The sequence below is a fragment of the Leptidea sinapis genome, chromosome 27, assembly GCF_905404315.1.
Source record: "Leptidea sinapis chromosome 27, ilLepSina1.1, whole genome shotgun sequence".
Taxonomy (NCBI): domain Eukaryota; kingdom Metazoa; phylum Arthropoda; class Insecta; order Lepidoptera; family Pieridae; genus Leptidea; species Leptidea sinapis.
The window spans coordinates 7,796,446-7,819,979 of record NC_066291.1 but is presented as its reverse complement, the minus strand read 5'-3'; the positions used below and the strand labels follow the sequence as shown (position 1 = coordinate 7,819,979).

The 23,534-nt window shown below is 35.1% G+C and overlaps 3 protein-coding genes and 1 long non-coding RNA gene across 5 annotated transcripts in view; 2 read left to right on the top strand and 2 right to left on the bottom strand.

Annotated features, from left to right (window-relative positions):
* Positions 1-23,534, bottom strand: part of LOC126972898 (uncharacterized) — a 193,056-nt gene that overhangs the window by 56,664 nt on the left and 112,858 nt on the right. The gene's annotated exons all lie outside the window — the stretch shown is intronic.
* Positions 1,515-7,485, top strand: LOC126972880 (actin-related protein 2/3 complex subunit 5-C). Its single transcript, XM_050819991.1, has 3 exons — positions 1,515-1,836; positions 3,987-4,058; positions 7,188-7,485. The coding sequence occupies exons 1-3, from the start codon at positions 1,696-1,698 to the stop codon at positions 7,425-7,427; spliced, it is 453 nt and encodes a 150-aa protein (XP_050675948.1). The 5' UTR covers positions 1,515-1,695; the 3' UTR covers positions 7,428-7,485.
* LOC126972870 (uncharacterized) lies at positions 11,536-12,587 on the top strand. 2 transcript variants are annotated; one of them, XM_050819976.1, is made up of 2 exons: positions 11,536-11,582; positions 11,801-12,587. In XM_050819976.1, exons 1-2 carry the CDS (start codon positions 11,571-11,573, stop codon positions 12,419-12,421), a joined length of 633 nt encoding a protein of 210 aa, XP_050675933.1. In that variant the 5' UTR covers positions 11,536-11,570; the 3' UTR covers positions 12,422-12,587. The 2 variants fall into 2 exon arrangements, with proteins under 2 accessions (XP_050675933.1, XP_050675934.1); XM_050819977.1 differs by lacking the exon at positions 11,536-11,582 and adding an exon at positions 11,605-11,752 and having other exon boundaries at positions 11,824-12,587.
* The window catches only part of LOC126972757 (protein timeless-like), a 30,082-nt gene continuing 19,168 nt past the window's right edge, over positions 12,621-23,534 (bottom strand). Inside the window, exon 14 of the mRNA XM_050819779.1 lies at positions 12,621-23,341. Within this exon, the coding sequence (XP_050675736.1) occupies positions 23,278-23,341 (64 nt within the window). The 3' untranslated portion in view covers positions 12,621-23,277. The remainder of the gene's footprint in view (positions 23,342-23,534) is intronic.

Below are 23,534 nucleotides of genomic sequence, written 5' to 3'. Positions count from 1 at the left end.
AACTTGGATATGGCAGTCGAAGCTTATTATGGTGTCATTTGAGGCATTTGCCATATTTTGGCTTTGTTGCTGTGTGACGTGATTTGTCTATATGTATAGAACGTCATTGTTTTCAATTCACAGTTCAGTATTCACTTTATTTTATATTGTTAGAATTGTATTTTGAATATACTTAGTCTGGCCATAAATACTGTTACAATTAAAAATAAAAAGAATATTACATTTGAATTTGGAATCTGTCATTTTTGATTGTCCAATATTCATTTAGTTTTCTCATATTTGGTGTCAATACAGTGTAGATATACAATATTTTACGATATTAAAATGGAGTAGGGTGATAAAGAAAACCGAATCACTGTGATTGCATAACACAAAGTAGGTGTGGAGCCAAATGCAATTTTTAAAATTCTCCAAACGCTTGGTATTAGTAAAATGTTTGTGTACCGGGCTATTAATAGGTACAATGAGACCTCCTCTGGTTGTGACAGAAAAAGATCTAGCCGTCCACGTAGACTTGACCTTTATTCGCGTTAAATTTAGTTGATTAATTAAACATTTTGGTTGTAGATATGTTACTACCTGTAAAGATCTTAAAGAGGCGAATCTCGGGTAATCTTAGAAATGACACTTTTAGCTGCACAAGGTTCTGATGTAAAAATTAAGCATGATCGGTGAAGAACAAAATTTAGTTTAAGGAGCATATAGAGCAGAATGTACATAGTCACTTAAATTACTTCCATCAGTATACATAACATACTATGTTGTATTATTACTAAAAAATTGTAGCATATCTAAATTATTAATTAATGTGTTTTGGAGTTCTCTTATTGGTGAAAATATATTTCACTGGTAAGAAAAGGAGTAACGTGGCTATAAATTTAATGACTAACACTTCATACTAGTTTAGAAAATGATTTTCTGAACCTGACATGAGTAGATAGCTGTTTATTTGATTTCTGAATCTAATATGACTTGTGGAGTTCCTTGTGGATTCAACTCATTTTGTTAAATTGTTTACAGATGGCTCCAAAACTAGATATAGGACTAGTATTATATCCTTTGTTTTTTTTAATATAAGAGTTTACAAATATAATAATGCGTAAGTGGTCCACATTTATGGCTGAAGTTCTAGGTATAATTTATGCCCTAGAACACATCGGTAGTTTGAAATAAACGAGTAATATAATTCGTAGAACTATATTATGTAATTATTTTTATTTAATGTTGTTCTTAAAAGCATTTGTTTAACCTTCCACGATCGGCATGTGCCCACGCTCTGCGGTATGCAATAGATCCGCGCCATTGTGGCGCGCGCGGAGCGTCTATCTTAGCGCATTTATTTTACGTATATTATGAGAAGTAGGCAGTAGAGATTTGATAACTACCCCTACACTGTGCTGGTAAATACTAAATATTGGTTGATTTGGCTTTGTTTTTGAATGTGATGTGGTTTGGCTGGCTAATAACCTAGTTGGCTCTCAATAAATATTTAAGAAAAAGTTAACTTGACAGGTGTTTGTTGTTGAATGTTGATTTGTTTAGCAAAGTACCATGTATGTACTGTATTGAATCATATATATTAAATTCATAGGTACATAATTTTAGAAAATTTACTGAGAATTATAACTCACAAATAGACATCATTTAGTATATATTTCATCAATACGAAAATAAAACCGTGCTCTTAGATTAAATATGGCAAAAAATACTTCAAGTTCTGCTTTTCGAAAAATTGATATAGACCAATACAATGAAGACAACTTTAAAGAAGACGAAGCTGAACAATCTATTCCCACTGGCCCTGATGAAGGAGAAGTGTGTTCATTTCTTAATCAATATCCTTTTTTAACTAAATTAGTTTAAAAAATATATTTAAGACATGAGTCAGCTAATCTAATCTAATTATGATAATAATTATTATAGGTAATAAGAAGGCATTAAATTATCCTTGGTTTTTGGAATAGGAGGACAAAAAAGCCTGTAGATACCTGAGCAACTGTACAGTGACCACAACCTCCCTGAATTTGTCACTTACCAATATTCAAATTAAATAATTTGTGTTTTGTTTTGAAAATCATTGAAAATTATTATATATATAAGTGATATTTATATTACTATCATTAGTACTTACATAAAACAATATTACATTTCCTTTTAATGTTTGTTATATGAACTTTTGACAAAATTGAATTGTGACTCACCTTAATGTCATTTTCCTGCAGTCATAATAAACATGTCGGTTGAAGGTATAGGGCTCCTGTTCTCGCAATTAGAACACTTAGTTGGGTCCAATTTGCATACAGTGTTGGCCAGTCATTACAACCAGCCCAGCTCCTTCCAGAAGGTCAGAACATTCCTAGGGTGTTTGCAGACTTCCTGGAGCGACCTTGTATTTACTAAGGTTTTTGCCCATTGGTTGGCCACTCCAGCATTACATGAGTGACCTTTCATCCTCGGTCAGACAGCCCCTGCACCTAGGACTGTCCGTAACGCCTCTTATAAATAAGGGCTTGTTCAATGATGTGTGACCCGTTAGGGTGCCAACCATGATTCGGATGTCATGTCTGTTTAGGCTAATAAGTCGACATATCAGTTTGGGCGAAAGTGCGTGAATCGCTTCTTTCAACTGTCTACAGCCTGAGACATTTGTCCATCGGGTTCTGTGTAGGTTGTTTGTGAGAGAGCATATCTACGACCATATTTGGCTGAAGGGTAGCGGCAGGACTGGCCCTGGGCTAGCCACTTGGGAGTCCGACCCCCCACCTTGTAAGTTCATCCACTGCATTGTTCCGCACAAACCGCTGTGTCCTTTAATCCATTGCAGAGTTACCCAGTTGTTAGAGGCAGCTTGTTCTAAGGATCGGTGACTCTCTTTTTTATTCCAGAACTGATTCATATTATCATTATTAGTCAGTAGTAAATATGTAGTAATGTCTTAAATATCATGAATATTTAAATAAAATACTTTTTGAAGGATTAAAATGTTATAAAATTTTCAGGGGAATGGTCCCCATTTTGACCTCCAAAGGCTTGACCACTTGCAGTGAAAAATAAAATGAGTATTTTTGCATAAGAAAATTGTAAGACATTTTTTTTATCATAGCCACACTTAAAATAAGTATTTAGATTTGATAGAAAGAAGAAGAAATGACATGGGTACCTTAAAAAAAGCATGTAAATTGTAAACCTTACTCAAAGGCCGGCAACACTCCTGTGATTCCACTGGTGTTGCAAGAGAATGTGGGTGGTGGTGATCATTTAACACCAGGTGACAGTAAATTTCTAGATTAGATTTCATGGCATTGAAAACAGTGATCAAGGGCCACACCCTTCCTGTGAAAATATTTTAAAACTTGAAAACTGTTACATTCATTAAGCATAAATTGTGTTTATCTGATCGATTATGCCTCCTCTGCAGGTCTGCAGGTCAAAGCTTTCTTTAAAGCACATCCCATATAGTTTAATTAAGACACATCAATTATGACTCAACTAGGCAATTGTTTTAACTTAGTTTTTATTAAATTTCTGAGAAATGTAGGCACTTATATTATGTATATAGTACCTGGACGACCGAGCCTTGCTCGGATTTTTAAGAATGTACAAAACTTGAACAAAAAAAAAACTAATAGGACATCTGGATTCGAACCGGGTTCTTCTGCTTTCCGGATCTCTGTCTCTGTGGATGTCTGAGCTATTAAAGTCTTGTATATAGTGGCGAAATTTACCTTTGTATTCTAATGCTATTGTAGCAGTTTCTCATTAAAATACGGATAAAACTAAATTTTTTAAAATTGAAACCTAGCTAGATCCATTTCTCGCCCCCGAAACTACCTGTATACTTAATTTCATTAAAATCGTTGGAGCCATTTCCGAGATTCAGATTATATATTTATTTATATACAAGAATTGCTCGTTTAAAGATATAAGATATGTAATATAATAAATGTATAATTATGATAATAATTTTTCCATAACTTATAAATACAGGCCGATATATTGATGCATTGAAACATGTTTTGAGTAATGCTCCCATTGGCACATCTGACCAGCAAGTAAAAGTAAGTTCCTACACTAACAATCATTTCAGCATAATTAATGTGTTAAGAAGAGCGTCCACAGCCAGTATTTTTAAAAATCATTGAGCCACAATGATGTTTTGACCAAAAATTTAACAAAAATGTTTTTAGTATATTGGCATTCTTATCTAAAATAATCATTAAAATTAAATTTTCGTAGTTACTTATAAATTTTTCCTAAATTAATAAGTAACTTTAATCATATTTAGTTTAGCAATGGGAGGGTCTTTTGCACAGGAAGCTGGCTAGATTGGGGTACCACAACAGCGCCTATTTCTGTCGTGAAGCAGTAATATGTAAGCATTACTGTGTTTCGGTCTGAAGGGCGCCATAGTTAGTGATATTACTGGGCAAATAAGACTTAACATCTTATGTCTCAAGGTGACGAGCGCAGTTGTAGTGCAGCACAGATTTTTTGGGGTATTATTCAAGAATCCTCAGCGGCACTGCATTGTAATGGGCAGGGTGTATCAATTACCATCAGCTGAACGTCCTGCTTCTCTCGTCCCTTATTTTCATAAAAAAAATATTTATTTCATCTTCAAAACAGGATAAAATCACTCATTGAAAGTCAAAAACTAACCATCCGAAAATTACGCCTTCGACTTAACAGGCGCAAGAAACTCAGCGGGCTTCTTGCTTGTGTGTGTGCAAGTGAAGGCGATGACTGGTCCATGCGTCATTTCCGTGAACGGACGTTGCTTGTGGTGCCTTGTCCATTCTGCGTTCGGGGACTTTCTTTTTATATTTATGGGATACCATTATTCGTTTAAATATATAATTGCCCACATTATATCGTTTACTTATTAATATTGAATGTGAAAGAGTAATTACATTCTTTGGAGTTTTTCTTTCTTTTTTTAACTTACATTACACAAGTAACTAAAATGATATGTTGGACGCCCAGTATCAGCTCGAACCTATTGACCGCGTGCAACGCAGAGTTGCTCGAATAGTCGGAGACCTAGAGCTCTGTGAACAGCTGGATCACTTAGCGTTGCATAGAGTACATTTCATATTGTGTGTCTTCTACCGCATTTATCACGGGGAGTGTTGAATTCCACCGTCACACGAAACGCCACATATAACGATACCATCCCCACCATCTGGATATGTGGCGTTCCTCTACAGAGCGGTTTTCAATTAATTTTCTTCCACAGAGAACCAAACCGTGGAATTAGCTTCCTTTTGCGGGTGTGCGTTATATTTAAGGATTTTATGAAGTGCAAATTATACATACATGGTTTAGTTTTAATAATATTTATAGGTATTTATGCTTGTCCAACCAAACTAATTTTATTTATTTTTATCTTTTCTTAATAACATGTGTGCACTGGATCCGATACATTATGGTGCATTGTCAACTGCTTTATCTGACTGTGTCGAGAAATTGGGACGACGTTAGCGCAAGGAATTGCTATGTTACTAGTATAAAATATATGAACTAGGGCTTCTAATCCCGAGACCGAACCGAGATCTCAGTATTGCGGGATCCCGCGAGATGCGGGATTACGGGCGCGGGATCCGCGGGAATTGCGGGACTGAAAAAAAGCGTGCATGCGATGCAAAATAGGATAATCTGTGTGAAATATTATTCTTAATAACTTAAGTTATTAACTGTTAAGATTAAAAGCTGACAAACGTAATAATTTATCAGTTAAAAAGGTGTTTTTTTGGTTAATTTTTTAATTTTGCTGTGTGTAGTTTTTGAAAACTATTTGTTTTGTTCTGATTTGCTTTTTATTCAGGATTTGTTAGTGTTTCTTTGTGAAAAAAAAACAGTATAATTTGACTGATCTCATTTTAATAGTAATATGTACGTAAATAAATGTGGAGTTGATAAATTCATTGTTTTAAAATGTGCATATTTTCAATATGCGGGATCCCGCAAATACCGAGATCCCTTGGGACTGAAAATCCGTAGTCCCGCAAATGCCGAAATTGAATAGAGGCCGCGGGATTGGAAGCCCTAATATGAACGCGCGACAGACTGATTGTACCTAATGCCCTTTCAGGATAGCTTCACAACATGCTCATATTCACAGACAAGGCATCAAACAAATGTATTGACCGTGCCACCTTTAGTTTATCGACCAGTAAACACTTACATCAATAGTAGACATTATTTTAGTGTAACTCTGTATAACAAACATTGCTCTCGAGAAAATGAAACAAGTTAAAACCAATGTATGTTCAAACCGTAAGGTACATTGATATAATCTGATCTATATAGCTCAACAGTTTTATTTATTACAATACAATACACAACTATAATAATAATTACAATAATTAATAATAGTTAGTAGTTACAAGTTACAAATAGTTCCAAATTATATTATTAATTATTTACATACAAAAACAGGGAGTAAAGACAACTAAACTAGAGTATGAACTGTGTTTCAGCTGTCAGTGACTTCTCGGTGCAAGACATCATTACCTACATAGTCAAATCAAATTATCGAAATCAAATAATAAAAAAAAAATACTGTCTAAATAACTATTTATACTACCTATAGTTTTATGTATTATTTTTTCTGATGTGACTCAAGCTAAATGTTTGGGAGATCAAAACTTCTGAGCCCAAGCTCAAAATAGTGTAATGAAATGTAATGAGGTCATTCCCTCGCTTTTTGTTAATTTTCTTATATGCAATCTTGTTTGAATCAACTTTGTAAATATTAATATGACCATATATATACCTTTTTTATTATATATACAAATAAATTTTACCGATGGGAGGCTCCTTTGCACCGGATACCGGCTAGATAATCGGTACCACAACGGCGCCTATTTCTGCCGTGAAGCAGTAATGTGTAAGCATTATTGTGTTTCGGTCTGAAGGGCGCCGTAACTAGTGAAATTACTGGCCAAATGAGGCTTAACATCTTATGTCTCAGGGTGACGAGCGCAGTTGTAGTGACGCTCAGAATTTTTTGGATTTTCAATAATCTTGAGCTGCTATGTAATGTGCAGGGCGTATCAATTACCATCAACTTAATGTCCTACTCGTCTCGTCCCTTATTTTCATAAAAAAATATATTAGTACCTATATCTAAGTCCAATCTGATAATTATCATGAAATCCATGCACTTGTATTAATTTATTTTTCAGGATAATGCTTTATCTCTGACACTTAAAGTATTGCTCGCTATAAAATCAGCTCAAATAGAAGAGGCCGTTGGAAGTCTAAACGTTGATGATATTGATATTTTGATGAAGTACATCTATCGAGGGTTTGAGTATCCATCGGAGGGTTCAAGCGGCCACCTCCTGCTTTGGCATGAAAAGGCATATAATGTTGGTGGCGCCGGGTCAATTGTGAGAGTGCTGTCTGACAGATTGAAAGTTTGATTATATAATAATCAATTTCATATCAATCTTAAATCATTTAATAAATTATTCCACAGTTCATTGGTCTTTTTATTTAGCGTAAATGAGTAAGACAACAAGAAAATTTTCAATTTGTACCAGATTACTATGGCTAAACTCTACGTTCTGAGATATGTCGAGACATGGTGACCCTTGCTTTTCATGATCAAGTGCTGTATTACAAGATTTGTGTGCAAAGTGCCAAAATAAATCTAATATATAAAATTAACTTGTCTCGGTGTTTGTTACCAATTTTTTTTTTCACATTCAAATATTTTTATTCAAAATAGGATATGACCTCACTTATTGAAAGTCAAAAACTACCACCCATTCCAAAATCAATGCCTCAGACCTGAGAAGAACGGGCGCAACAAACTCAGCGGGCTTTTTTTTTCATCGAAAAAATATGTTTACAAAGTAATATTGTACAATTAAACTTATTATTTAATAGCCTGAGGGCGGTCACTCCATTCTCAATCTGTGGTATAATTAAGAAAGTCATTTATGTTATAGTAACCTTTACCACACAAACGTTTTTTAACAATTCTTTTGAATAACGTGATACTTTTATTTTGAAAATTTTCTGGGACCTTGTTGTTAAAGCATACATCGCCCCACAAAAGTAGCCGAGTAGTAGGCATTATAAGTTTATGTCTGTTCCTGGTGTTAACATTAACTCCTCCGAAACGGCTTGACCGATTTGTATGAAAATGTTTGCACATATTATCAGGTAGGTCTGAGAATCGGCCAACATCTATTTTTCATATACCTAAATGATAAGGATGACCCACACCTAAAAATTTTTTTATTTTATTTTGATTCAGCATTAAAAAATACATACAACTTCAAATTTTCAGCCGTCTACGATCAACACCTATTTTGTATCGCGATTTTTATATTATTCTGTTCCATTCACAGATCCGCAATAGGGTTGCAAGATGGATATCGAATTTAAATTGAATGATTGTAGTACGATAAATTTTGTTCTGCGATATATTTGGTAGATCTGAAAATAGGTCGTCATCTATTTTTTATACTACAAAAATTTTAATTATTGAATATTTTTACTTACTTTATATAGCAATACAACGTTTGCTGGGTCAACTAGTAATTTATAAGATCGTCCTGATCTTTGGATTGGTTCTAATTTCTGATTTGAAATAACCTAACTTGCCTTATTCACGACTTATAACATGAACTATCTGCTGTTGTCCCAAAGTAGAAACGATCAGCGAATGATAATTGATTTTAAGGCGAAGAGTAAGCACAAAACACGCAAACAAGGTGTTTTTAGACAAGTTTTGTGGTGAAAATATAGCATTTGGAGCTATAAACATAACTTTATCCTGTTACACATACCCTTAAGTCTTACTTGTAGGTTGCTAATGCTTGCTGTTACTTAAACTTAACACTCCAGAGCTATTATGAACTACCAGTTTTGTTTGCAGTTAAACAGGTTTTTTCTCGGCATGATGCATTTGTTTAGTATACTGCTCTCATAAAAGTTGTTCTTATAGCTTTTACTTTTTTGTGTTGGTGCATTTATAAAGATTAGTAATCAATAATGAGGATTATAAGCAATTAAACTGTTTGCGCCTGTTAAAATGTTAAATTTTCGACGCAAGAATTTTGAAAATACTGGCTTTGTTACATAGGAGCCGAGATGAGTTCTCGCTTAAGGTCGCCGGCATTTACTGTCGCCTTAACATCAGACCAATTTGGTTATCAACTCTACGAACAAGCATTTACGCAAGCAATGAGACTGAATCGCCACGCTCGGCTATGTAACACACGTTCCGGTAAAGTGGGCTCGACAAGAGATCACTCCCGCTCTTCCTAAATAATTTCATTATATATGCGAATGTAAGTTTGCATATGTCTAAACTATTCAATTCAAATCAAATCATAATATTTTATTGCAAGTCACATTTTACAGTAGGATGATTAATACATTAATGGGTAGACATTATGTGACGCCCTGCAAGGGCACAGCAACGTTATACATAAAATAAATAAGTCTTATACATTCTTATACTATATTGTAACTAATTCTCACACTTGTCTAATTAAAAAATTCGGGTAAATCGTAGAAGCATTTTGAAACTAAGAAATTTTTAAGATGTCTTATAAATAGAGAAGGCTTCTCTTTATTTTTAATTTCGTTTGGGATGTGATTATAAATTTTTATTACCATGTGGTGAGGGCTCGATGACACTAATGACATACTTGTTTGGGGAATTTTTAATTTGTTTAAATTTCTATTATTTCGCTTGTTATTTGGTAGTGTTGAGTATAAGTCCGAATATTTTTTAACAAATTTACATGCTTCTAGGATGTAAATTGAAGTAAGAGTTAAAATTTTGTGATTAATAAAATATGGTCTATTATATAATAATATTTATATAATAATTATTATAATATTATATTCTGATACATTTTTTCTGTTGAATAAATATATCTTTTATTTCACTACAGTTTCCCCATATTAATATTCCATATGATAATCTAGAATGTGCATATGCAACCGATATTAGTTGATAAACTGCAAAATTGCAGTCCATGCGTCATGATCGTGCGCTACTTGTGGTGGCGGCATCAGCTGTCATCGAAAACTATGATTTTCGTTGTTAAATTCCAAGCAATGCAAAATGCTCGCATAATACCTACCTTTATTTACAGTATGTGTGGATTGATGTATCTACTGTAGGTAGGTACTCACTAATTCTTGATTTTTTTTTAAATAAATAAATATTTGATTTTTGTTGCAACCCTATACATAGATTAAAATAATTATAAGACAATGAAGATGTAAATATTTATTTAAAACTGTGGCAATGCGTTTCTTCTCCTACTTCTTCTCATTATAGCTCAACCTTTATCAAATTGGTGCGACCTAAATGAATAAAGATATTTATTACTTGATTAGGTACCAGTGATCGATCACCTATCATTAAGAGATGCCAATACTTCACCATTTATTTATTGCTCCAACAGGGTGAGCACCAATACAATTCCTTAATAGCTAACACAGATATAACTATTTAAGTGACACCCCAATTATAGGTGCAAATAGATTTTTTATTTTTTTTATTTATGAAAATGGACGAGACCAGCAGGACGATCAGCTGATGGTAATTGATGCGCCCTACCCATTACAATGCAGTGCCACTCAGGATTCTTAAAAACCCAAAAAATCTGAGCGGCACTACAATTACGCTCGTCACCTTGAGACATAAGATGTTAAGTCTCGTTTACCCAGTAATTTCACTAGCTACGGCGCCCTAGAGACCGAAACACAGTAATGTTTACACATTACTGCTTCACGGCAGAAATAGGCGCCGTTGTGGTACCCATAATCTAGCCTGCTTCCTGTGCAAAGGAGCCTCCCACTGGTTGGACACTTAACAAATGAACACAAACAAAGCATTACTTACGTTTTAGCAAGTTAATAACAATATAAAAAAAAAGAAATTATATTAGTATCTATTTCAAAATTTTAAATTAATTAAAACTGTTAGAAATATATTAAATTAGACCTAGGGAAAAAAAACTCATCAAATAAATCATTCTTAATACATTAGTGACTGAATTGCAAAATAAGACATATTACACATAATATTAGCGAAAGTTAGTACATAACAGAGTGTGAGGACATAACAGAGTGCAGTATTTTTCTTTTGTAGCTGTGGATATGATCCAGAGAAGATATCAATAGCTTGGTGTCTTATCGACAGGCCACCACCCTTAATATAATTATCATCCCCATTTAAAGGTTGATTTGAAGAGATCGCCCAACCTTTGACTGTAATTTGCTTAATACCATATACCATACGGACTTAAAAAAATATATATTTTAGGGTATGTAATAAAGTGTCAATATCTAAATCTGTACGATCCAAAATATTATCTTCATTGCAGCTTTTATACACAAGTAACTACATGTGTAGGTATATCTGGAGTGAAGGTATTGCGCACGTATGCCATGACGTGAAAGAAAGTAATAGTTCGTTCTGGCCAAGCACCGGCTTGTTACAGGCGGAAGACTTTTGTATAAAAGCCATTCTCTACGTTTGTTATTGAATAGTTTTAACTCTGCCTCCGCCGTAAGTTGACCAAGAGACAATAATGGTTCCACCGGTTAGTGTTATTCGTTTTTGTTACAGTTACGGTCTTTTTATTTCAATTACGTGACTTCCTGTTTCAATATCGAGACTGAATCATTACAGATTGTTATGTAAACCAACTTGCCGGAGTCGGATGAAATATGTTATTTAATCTACCCACTGAGATAAGGCGGCTGTTATGAGGTAATAATTTTGTTAACCTAAATATTTATATACTTATTGTTGTTGCAGAAATTAATAATATTACTATTCAGCACAGCACTCTGTTTGGCTTCCCATCATTCTCACACGATACCAGTGGAGGGATATGAAACGGAGCTGCACGATCTCGGTGAACATGTTCATATACCTGAAACTCCGGTGAGAGTGATTAAAATCACCAAAACCGTTGCGGTCAAAGTACCCGTGCCCTATCCAGTGAAAGTTGTTGAAAAAGTGCCATATCCAGTTCACATTAACAGGCCCTACCCCATCCCCGTGCCTCACATAGTAAAAGTGCCTCACGCGATTGCACCGAAAGCAGCTGAATATACAATTGATGGTGGTCAAGAACATGGCCACCCCCACCAGCATCAGGGATATCAAGTCCAAGAAAATGAATACCATGAAGACGGCCCCCATCCTTACCAATACGCTCCTTACAACGGTGTTCAAGGTGACAGCTATAACAATCCCTCGGGTCAGTTTGTTAAAGGAGCTTCTGACAACTCTTACAACGAGCCCAGCGATAATTACGGAAATGACGATCAAGACATTCACAATACACTCGAGTCGAAAAATTACAACGTGGCCATTCAAAACTACCTAAACGGTTTGAATTCGAATATAGCTAGCCACAACAAAAATTACTAAAACGCTATTAATGTGTTTGGGTATTAAATTTGTTGTTAGGTATGTAACAATATGAACTTTTGTTTGTCTCATTGTTTCGCCATGTTTATATGTTTTTAGTGAGCGTTGTGCATATGTGTTGTTTTTATTCATAATTATTGTTACTAGATGTGTAGTTATTATAATTAATAAATTAAGTATCTAAAAGAAAAACTAAAGATTTTTTTTACAACATCAATTTATTTTTAATTAAAACACAATACAGATCATAATATTCGTCATACTGTTATACTTACAACGTACAGTCTTGGATCACTTATACGTCTAGATAGACTATGACAGCTGTGAAAACGTCGAAAAAATGGTGTTTTTAGCCAAACTCACTGACCTGTATAAATACCACTAGACAGGCTCTTCCATATGTTTGACAGCAAATTTTTTGTGCCTATTTGAAGCGCCACACGCGAGCGCCCAGAGAACTAATTTTGACGTATCATACAAATGGCTGCGAAGGAACGTACAATACTCTGAAGTATTTAAGAATTAATTTCATTCGTTTTCCGTGTTATTTATACTTCAAGAATCAACGTAATAAGTACTTTATTTTTTGTAAATAGTTTCCCACCATCTATCGATGTTTGCTGAGGTTGTCATCACTAGTTGTCACTAGTTCTAGTACCGCATACAACAGCGCCAAAATGGCGAATATCAAACAGGCACAAAAGCACTTTGACAGCCGCCAGTCCAGTGGTATATAGTGGAGGTCAATGGCCAAACTCCATTTAGAGCCATTCACGCACACTAACACAAAGTGTCATACAAATAACACTAAAGTATTATTCCTGGCCTGTTTTTATCGGTTTTCTAACAGCAAGAGACTATCTAGACGTATTAATTATCTAAGCGTATACTATATAATTATCGATTACATCGTCTTAATATTTAGCACTACAACATGAAGTATTTGTTTTTACGACTAATTAAACTGTGCTGTTTATGACACGTGATGGAAACCACACAGGAACGTAGTGTGTTTAAATTCTCTTTGGAACGTAGGGTTTAAATTCTCTTTGCCACACAGCTACATGACACATGTCTTAATAAAACTAATTTTACTTATCACATAAATTAATATCTAAAAAAAATTAATTCAACATTATTATTCTTGAGTTCCGCTGTGACCACGATTCATGCAATTGAATCGAGATATCGGCATCAAATAAATAAAATATATATCGTGAGTAACAGTCATAATAATTATTATAAATTATACTTAACAATATTTTGAAATAAGAACAGTCAACAGAGTAAATAATATAAAATAGGCATTAAAATATTTACAATCACTAAAAAGCTTGGTGTACTCCGTAAGGCGAGACAGTACTTCACTAAAAGCCACCGCCTGCAACTTTATAAGGCGCAAATTCGGCCACACATGGAGTACTGTTCTCACCTCTGGGCGGGTGCTCCACAGTACCAGCTTCTTCCATTTGACCGCATACAACGAAGAGCGGCTCGAATCATCGACGATCAAGTCATCTCCGATCGGCTTGATTCTCTAGCATTGCGTAGAGATGTGGGTTCTCTCTGCATCTTCTACCGCATTTATCACGGGGAGTGTTCAGAGGAGCTGTTCGGGTTGATTCCAGCGGCCGAATTCCACCACCGGACATTACGTGCAAAGTACCATCCGCATCACGTAGACGTCTGGCATTCCACAACCGCGCGTTTTGTTTGAAATTTCTTGTCTCGCACAGCCACTTTGTGGAATCAACTACCGGCAGCGGTCTTCCCGAACAGATACGACTTAGGGACCTTCAAGAAAAAAGCATACTCCCACCTTAAAGGCCGGCAACGCATTTCTTGACACACCTGTTGTTGCGGATGTCCATGGGCGGTTGCCTCACCTCTCCCTATCCCGTGAGCCTCTTGCCCGTTTGCCCCCTCTCATATAAAAAAAAAACCTACTGAACGTAAAAAACTACGACCCATCCAAAGTAGAATGCCTCAGACCTGAGAAGAACGGGCGCAAGAAACTCAGCGGGCTTCTTTTTCTTAATTTAGTTACAATATATTTATATAGTAATGCTTAATAATGTATAAAGTAATGCTTCGCTTCATTCCCAATCTGTGGTATCATTAAGAAAGTCATTTTTGTAATAGTAACCTTTACCACATAAATGTTTTTTAACAATTCTTTTGAATTTGGTAACACATTTGTTTTGTACATTTTCTGGGATCGAGTTGTGAAAGCATATAAATCGCCCAATAAAGGACTTTACCTACATGACACTCAATCGAGTAGTAGGCATAACAAGCTTATGTTTGTTCCTCGTGTTAAAATTATGAGTGTCGCAATTTCTAACATGTGCTCATGAACATTATCAAGAATGTGGAAAAGAAAAGAAAAAGAAAACCAGTGGGAGGCTCCTATGCACAGGAAGCTGGCTAGATTATGGGTACCACAACGGCGCCTATTTCTGCAGTGAAGCAGTAATGTGTAAACATTACTGTGTTTCGGTCTGAAGGGCGCCGTAGCTAGTGAACTTACTGGACAAATGAGGCTTAACATCTTATGTCTCAAGGTAACGAGCGCAATTGTAATGCCACTCAGAATTTTTGGGTTTTTTCAAGAATCCTGAGCGGCACTGGATTGTAATGGGTAGGGCGTATCAATTACCATCAGCTGAACGTCCTGCTCGTCTCGTCCCTTATTATTATAAAAAATATATTGAGACGCGACTCCCTTCAGGTTTGACATAATTTTTCATTACAACATAAAAGAACGCTTCTTCCTTCCATACCTATAATATAACAAAAAAAAATATAATAATCCCTGTTATACAATAGTACATACACAATTCAATTTATATAATTGTGAATTTTAATTATTTAATTTTGTTATGTTTAATTTTAATTAAAATGCATGTATAAAACTTATAAATTTGTAAACAAATAAGTAATTTTAAGGATGTTTTCGATTTTTTTATTAATTTTTTATTTTTTTATAGTCCCTATAATAATATTATATAATATAATTTTTTTTTGGTTTTGCTTTTATCACATTTTTTTAAATATTTTCCTAAAATATAAAATATTTTTTATTTAGTTTAATTAATATTTAATTGTATACCTACTACCTAAGATTTGCAGATTTGTTTATGTATTGTCACCTCATTATTTAAAATTCAATGGGAAACTTTATGTAGCGTTTATGATATAAATGCAAACTGCACCTCTCGACGAACACGCGTAGACTGACCCCCTTATTCATAATGGTTCGCTAACTTTAAACAGCCGCTAAGGAGTGTTTTTTCTCATTCTGACTTAGGTCAATAGAAGAAGACAGAGTGTGAATTAGCAATGCTTTAAGTTAGCAGACTATTATGAATAAGGGGGTTAAAGCTCTGTTCAAACTGAGGCGAATAACGCACAGGAAGAGGAACGCGTTTTAGCGTAATTCGCTCGCCCGCTTAGGCTAGGGTTACTATGGATGCGAGTTCTGACGAAAATTTGTTCTGACGTCAGAAGAAACAAACGCCTGGTATCCAATGACAGTGTTTACACTGGCAACGACGACCGCATCAGAACATGCACGACGTCGTCAGAACCGCTCGAGCGTTGCCACTGTCATTGGATACCAGGCGTTTGTTTCTTCTGACGAATTCGTCAGAACAAATTTTCGTCAGAACTCGCATCCATAGTAACTCTAGCCTTAGCTTCTACAACTGACGCGACATCGCGCGTGTCATTTTTGGTTCTTCATTAGAGAAACATTATGCATTGTGAGATCAAACAATCCCGCCGGCTGGCCCGCTCTTGTTTCGCTTCAATTGAGCGACTACTCGCGTCAATTTCAGCGACCTCAGGGTAAGAAGGGACCTGGTGCTGATCTCATATCTATTCAAAGTACTTAGAGGGAAGGTGCATAATGCGGATATATTGAGTAGACTGTATTTGGTTGTTCCGGATAGGTACGTATGGCGCCGACGTCGGCCGCCGTTGCTGATGGTGACGTCGGCCGCCGTTGCTGATGGTGACGTCGGCCGCCGTTGCTGATGGTAACGTCGGCCGCCGTTGCTGATGGTGCCGTCCGCGCGCACCAACTTGTTAAGCCAGGCAGCGGTGACGCGTGCCCTTCGTACTATTAATGATATAGCCTCACAGACGGATCTGTTTTGTTGCACTCAGGGTGAATTCACGAGAGTAGCGTTATTTATAATATGTTAATATATAAAATTCTCGTGTCACAATGTTCGTTCCCGTACTCCTCCGAAACGGCTTGACTGATTCTCATGAAATTTTGTGAGCATATTGAGTAGGTCTGAGAATCGGCCAACATCTATTTTTCATACCCCTAAGTAATAAGGGTTTTTCACCCTTATTTTTTTTTTTTAATTTTTGGACGAAATTTTGTTTTTATTTTTTTATAATGTGGCATTAAAAAATACATACAACTTCAAATTTTCACCCATCTACGATCAACAGTTACTTTTGTATCGCGATTTTAATATCGGCAATACAACGTTTGCTGGGTCAGCTAGTATGTTATCAAATTTAAGGATGTAAAAAAGTGAAATATTGTATGTACCTCTATCGCATTGGAATATACTGTAATGATAGTGTGTATTTTGATAAAATAAATAAATTTGAATAAGTCCATACAAGTTAGTTGACACAATCGGCGCGAGTGACATCCGTCCCGCGTCCCTCGTGTTATTCGCCTCAGTTTGAACAGAGCTTCAAGCCAAATATTTTAACCTTGTATCAAAGTAAATAATCTAATATATAAAATTCTCGTGTCATGGTGTTAAACTTTGAACTCCTCCGAAACGGCTTGACCGATTCTCATGAAAATTTGAGTGCATATTGGGTCTGAGAATCGGACAAAATCTATTTTTCATCCCCCCAAATGTTAAGGGTGGTCTACACGTTTTTTTTTAATTATTTTGACTTTTTTTTTTAATTTGTTTGATTATGAGTCAGCACTAATACATACAACTTCAAATTTTCACCCATCTACGATCAACAGTTACTTTTGTATCGCGATTTTAATATCGGCAATACAACGTTTGCTGGGTCAGCTAGTATATATATATAATTTTATATTATTACCTAACCTGACCTAATAAAAATTTGCCTTGGCATATAATTATCCGACATCATTTGCAAATTTTATTATTTAAAATACTTTTAATCCATTTAATAGATGGATGTCGGTCGTTTCAAAGTCAAAGTCAACTAAACTTTATTCAATTAGGCTTTAAAGCTCTTTTGAATCGTTACTATAAATATTTCTTTTAAATTACTGAATCTACCATATGTTCGGGAAAAGTAGAGCTCGTGAGAAGAACATACAAGAAAACCAACGGCTACTCTTTCCAATCAATAGAGTATTTTACAATGGCTGTAATATACAAGACGAATTATAAAATTACGATATAGAAAAAAAATATATATACTATATACTATTATCTTTATTCCAGCTTTACTTTTACTTAGTAATTTTATTTTTTTTGCTTCCAAAGAGTTTGCACCTTATTTTCACTATTTATTAAACACGCCTCGCAAAACTGTCACTGTCACCTTTAACAGAAATACCACCTTTAGGTGCCCGCTAATAAGATTAATTTTATTATTTGTACTTAGTTCGTAACTGCAGTGGAATCATAACTACGATTTACTCGTACGTAAGTAATTATTGAGAAAAGATTGTCTATGGTAGTTAAAACCTTTTGAGTACACAGAGCAAAATTATATATAATATGCAGTGTGTTTTTTTTAAGTGGGACAGTATGGGGAAATCCTAAAGTATAAGAGATACAGGGAAACTGTCTTATGAAACATTAGGTATATTTATTTTGTGAAAAAAAAATTGGTATAGTCAAAATTTTGGTCAAGTGTGAGTTGTCCCTAAAAATGATTAATTTTGATGAAATTTTTTTTTGACGCACATCTACTCAGTTTCATGAGGGGATCATTTTATCGTATGGGAAGAAAAAAATCGGGACAGCAGAAGTTAGTCAAATTTAAGAAAATCGTTTTCATTATTACAACCCGTGTAAATTGCCTACCACTGCCTACTGCAAGGTTTTTATTAAAAAAATATTGCCTATTCCAGTTTTACATTTGAATTTGGAACACTTTATTTGGTTTAAAAAGGATTAAAATACTTTAAGGTATTCTTACGCGAGCACCTTACCTTACAAATCTAATTTAAAAAAAAACAAATTTTAAATTTGGAACTTCTTGAAACAAACAGTATTTAACTTGATATTTCATTGTTTAAAGTTAACATTATGTTAAGTTTTCGTCATGGAATTATCAAACTCGCATAAAGTAAATTTAATTGAAGCGTATTTTGTAAATTATCGTAGCTCTGTGAATGCGTTACAGTGGTATCGGGAACGTTATCCGGACCGCGATCAACCGAACCGCAAAATTTTTGACAAACTGGTGAAAAATTTAAGAAAGGGAGGCTGTTTTACACTTAAACGGAAGAGACGAGCCACAGTAATAAATGAATTTACAAGTATCGCAATCTTAGGATATTTTGAAGCCTACCCAAAAGCCTCATTGAGGGAAGCTGCTAACAATATCGGTGTGCATAGATCTACAGTACGAAAGGTATTGAAGGCTTACAAGTGCAAGTGTTACATAGAAGGTCATCTTGTACAAGCATTGCTTCCAGGAGACACTGACCGGAGATTAGCATTTTGCCAGTGGTTTGTAGCATGCTCGATTAGAAACCCGTCTTTTCCAAGCCGGATTATTTGGACAGATGAATGCAATTTTTCAAACAATGGCATGTACAATAGAAAAAATAATCATTTTTGGGCACGTACAAACCCCTTCCGAACTACGGCAACCCATAACCAGGTCCGCTTTTCCTTTAATTGTTGGTGTGCACTATTAGATAGTAAAATCTTTGCCATTAAAATTTACTATGGAACATTGAATAGTCAAAAATATCAGGAAATATTAAACATGGCTGTGGATTTAGTAGATATGGCAATTCCATTAAATAATTTGAATAATATCATCTACCAACAAGACGGCGCCCCTGCCCACAATAGTATCGCTACTAAACAGTTTTTAAATGAACATTTTCTCGATCGCTGGATGGGTACAAATGGCCCTATTAAATGGCCACCACGTTCACCCGATTTAACACCGTTGGATTTTTTCATTTGGGGGTACCGAATTTATGCAGATACTTACAACTCGGTACAAGAGTTAAAAGACGCAGTGCATTATCATTTGAACAACATACATCACAACGCCTTGTCTAAAGCTACCAGAAGTGTTCTGAAACGCGCTCGTGCCTGCATTCGACAAGAGGGAAGCACTTTGAACATTTACTTTAATGTAAAATTATTTTATTAAATTTACCTAACTTCTGCTGTCCCGATTTTTTTCTTCCCATCCAATAAAATGATCCCCTCATGAAACTGAGTAGATGTGCGTCAAAAAACAATTTCATCAAAATTAATCATTTTTAGGGACAACTCACACTTGACCAAAATTTTGACTATACCAATTTTTTTTCACAAAAAAGTACCTAATGTTTCCTAAGATAAGAGATACAGTTTCCCTGTATCTCTTATACTTTAGGATTTCCCCAAACTGTCCCACTTAAAAAAAACACACTGTATATTTTTTGTATGAGATATAATTTCATCGATATCTATAAGATCAAATCGATAAATATGTATTTTTTTCATACAGCCCATTCGGAAGGCAGATTTCCTTAAGGAAGGACGACCAAGAAACTCTAAGGTTGCTCTTTTCAAAACAGAATGGTGTTATGGAATGGCGACATGTTCTTATTTTCAATTAAATTTACAAATCATTTGAATTACAATATATGCAAAGTGATGCAACAAAATACTCAAACGTTAAATACTAAATGCCTTACACGAGTAAAAACACAAGAGTTATTGAGTACTATACATATAGAACAATACAGTTGATGCATCAATTAACACATACCTTCTTATACAATAAGGGCATTATGCGAGCATTTTATTAGGTATTATATAAAAAAATAACTTAAATTAAAAAAAAAAACAAGAAGCAGACTTCCCGGTGACAGGATCATTCAGCCACTACACGTAGCGCCCGTTCACGAGCATGATGCACGGACCAGCCATCGCCTCCCTCGACCATATTTTAGGGAATGGAACGACCCGCCCCACGTCGCCTCTAGCAGTGGCATTAAGCGAGCATGACGATGCCTGCCAAGAGAATTCTACCAAATAACAAAAAATAATGTTCATCTACCTACATATTATGCAATAGTCACCAAATGCCCGTACTTACAATTTGACCATTTTGTTTAAATTTACATAATATTATAACTCATAGTTATTATGAAAAGCTTAAAACTTAGGCTTTCTAATCATTTGAATTATCTAACTATAATTATATTTATCAATCAGAGACAGATATGTAACAGCCCAGCAGCTCAGTCCCAAGGGTTTTTTATATTCAGATATTTTATAGTACCCTTTTTAACCGAAAAGGAGGAGGTTCTCAATTCGATTGGTATTTTTTATGCATGTCTCTTATGCAACTTTAATTTTAATAAAATACAATTATTTGTATGCGCTAACTATTGATAGGTTTGAAGGTTGCCAAGCCAAATATAATAGCAGGTAGGCAGCACCTACACTCGCCACGTGACTTTGAGCGGGATAGCTTCGTCTAGAACCAAACAACCCAAACGGGCATATACCGACATAAACCCTACCAATTTTCTGACCTTAATTTTCTCCAAAAACTGAATCGCATGAGAGTCGCTGAGGATATGCCAGAACGAGTCAATTCCGACTCAACATTACTGGTGACGAGACGTGGGTTTACGAGTTTGACATGCAAACTAGTCAACAAGGTTCGGAGTCGCGCCTTCCAACTGAACCCAAACCGAAAAAACCACGCCAAAGTCGATCAAAAGTCAAATTCATGTAGACTGTTTTCTTTGACTATCGCGGCATAGTGCACCCGGAATTCTTACCAGAAGGCCAAACGGTAAATAAAGAATATTATTTGAGCATTATGCGGCATATAAGAGCAAATTCGACGAAAAAGGCCAAGGAAAAAGATTTGTAGAAAGAAAATTCTTCGATTTTGCACCACGATAATGCGCCTTTGCACAAGACCATCATTGTGAAAAGGAAAACGGTTTGGCAAATAAATAGGAGCATTTAGTAATAGAATTAAGAAAAATCTTACTAATTACTTCAAATTTTGGCAGAGTTGCTAAAAGAAAAGAAGTCATGGAAATAAAGTGAAAGGAAAAAAAATATTTTAAGCGTAACTTCGTTTTCACACGTTATAGTTAGTGAAAAAAATCTTTGGGTCAGTTGAATAAACAACAGAATTTACAAAGTAAGCCTTACTGTCTAAATATATAATTTCTTGGAGCGAGTTCCGACGAGTTAGTGGATGCAGGCGCAATAGATGCGGTCAACTTTCGTATAGCTTCCCGCAAAGTAAGCATGGACATCGCAAAGCTATTAACGCAAAAAAAAATACTAAGAAACAAAGCAGGTAACAATCACCACAAATACTAATTGGTATTTTCAAGTCAACAAAATATTACTTGTCGGCAAAGGTTGCTTTTATATTTGGGAGTGTGAGAAGAAACCGTGGAGTCATTGACATAAAAAAAAGCAAAAAGTTTTGGAAAGATATAAATAGAACATAATGCTGATGGATTTAATTTTATTATTAGAAAAACGAATATAATAAAGAAAGAATAGGAAGAACGGTTGATCCTAAAGGCCATACCTCAAAATTCCAGCTAATTCCATACCTAAACGCTTCAATTTGTACTTATGACGATCAAAAAAGTTAAATAAAACCCTATTTTATAAATTTTTAAACCGCAATTACTTTTTAATGAATAAACTGATGCTCACGCAGTTTTCAGGCGATCGTCGGTAAAGCCGTTTAAAAACTATCCCAAAAAAAGCAGATATAGAATTTTATTTTGGTAGTTGTTTTGAGTTTTCTGAAAATCAACCGGTCCAAATTTTATTAAAAATCTCAGTTTGGTCATGCCCTCTTAAATGTCGACACACACACACACACACACACGCAGTCATACAGACACCATCTTAAAAATCGTCAGGACCGCTTCCTAGTAAGTACCTCAAAACGTCGATATCTGATGAAAACGGGATCTTTGACAAATGGGTTAAAATAAATAAATTTTGAAATTTTTTTAATAGTTTAAACTATTACGTGGCTTCCGATAAATAAAAATTATCGAAACTGATCCTACTCAACTAATTTCACTATTTTCCCTTTATGCCAGATTTCAATAAAATCTGTTCAGTAATTAATTTGTAGTTTATTAGTGAAAATATAACAAACAGACAGACTGACGAATTTGTAATATTATTAGAAAGTAGATAATTCAAAATCATAGAGTTATACTACTGCTTATTTTTACACTATGGCCGCGACGAGCTTTGCCCGCCAAAAAGGAGGGGGTTCTTCACCCCCTTATTTGAAAAGAACTATGGCGCATTAACAAGTTCGGAGCAACCACATTTTACATACTTACTTAATAAATAAACAACGATCGAGACTTAGGCATGCGGTAAGTATTTATAGATTAAATTTAAGAATAAATAGAAAATCAAATTAAAATAGACAATTTGATAGAGAATTTTCGTTATCGACTATACCAAACATATATAAAATCATTACCCTGCAGTACAGCCTAGTGTACTTATCGTGAACTATATACATATAAAGTTTTTTTTAATGTGTAATCAAAGCAAGATGTAGAGTTATAACCTGTCCTGCAGGACCATCGAAGAGTGTCGGGAATTTGCGTTTGAGGTTGACATATCTATATGAGGTTCCTACTCCTCGTCTGAGACGTACATACGCGTCAGGCCTGACGCGACCGACGTCGTCTCGCACAACCTGTCAACAATGAATACTTCAGATACTATGTTTTTATTGGATTAAAACCAACGAGCACAAGGGTCACCTGACGGTAGGCGATCATTGCCGCCCATACTCTCTTTGTATGTTTTGTTTTACTTTTCACAAAACAGAACACACTTGAATAAAAATAAAATTTTACTTCACAATATAATAAATGGCCGGTGGTCAA

Excerpts from the sequence above, each read along its gene's own strand:
- LOC126972880 (XM_050819991.1), top strand. The coding sequence starts at position 1,696 with ATGGCAAAAAATACTTCAAGTTCTGCTTTTCGAAAAATTGATATAGAC. Across the intron at positions 1,837-3,986 it reads TGTGTTCATTTCTTAATCAA|GGCCGATATATTGATGCATT; the intron begins TATCCTTTTTTA and ends CTTATAAATACA. Across the intron at positions 4,059-7,187 it reads CATCTGACCAGCAAGTAAAA|GATAATGCTTTATCTCTGAC; the intron begins GTAAGTTCCTAC and ends TTTATTTTTCAG.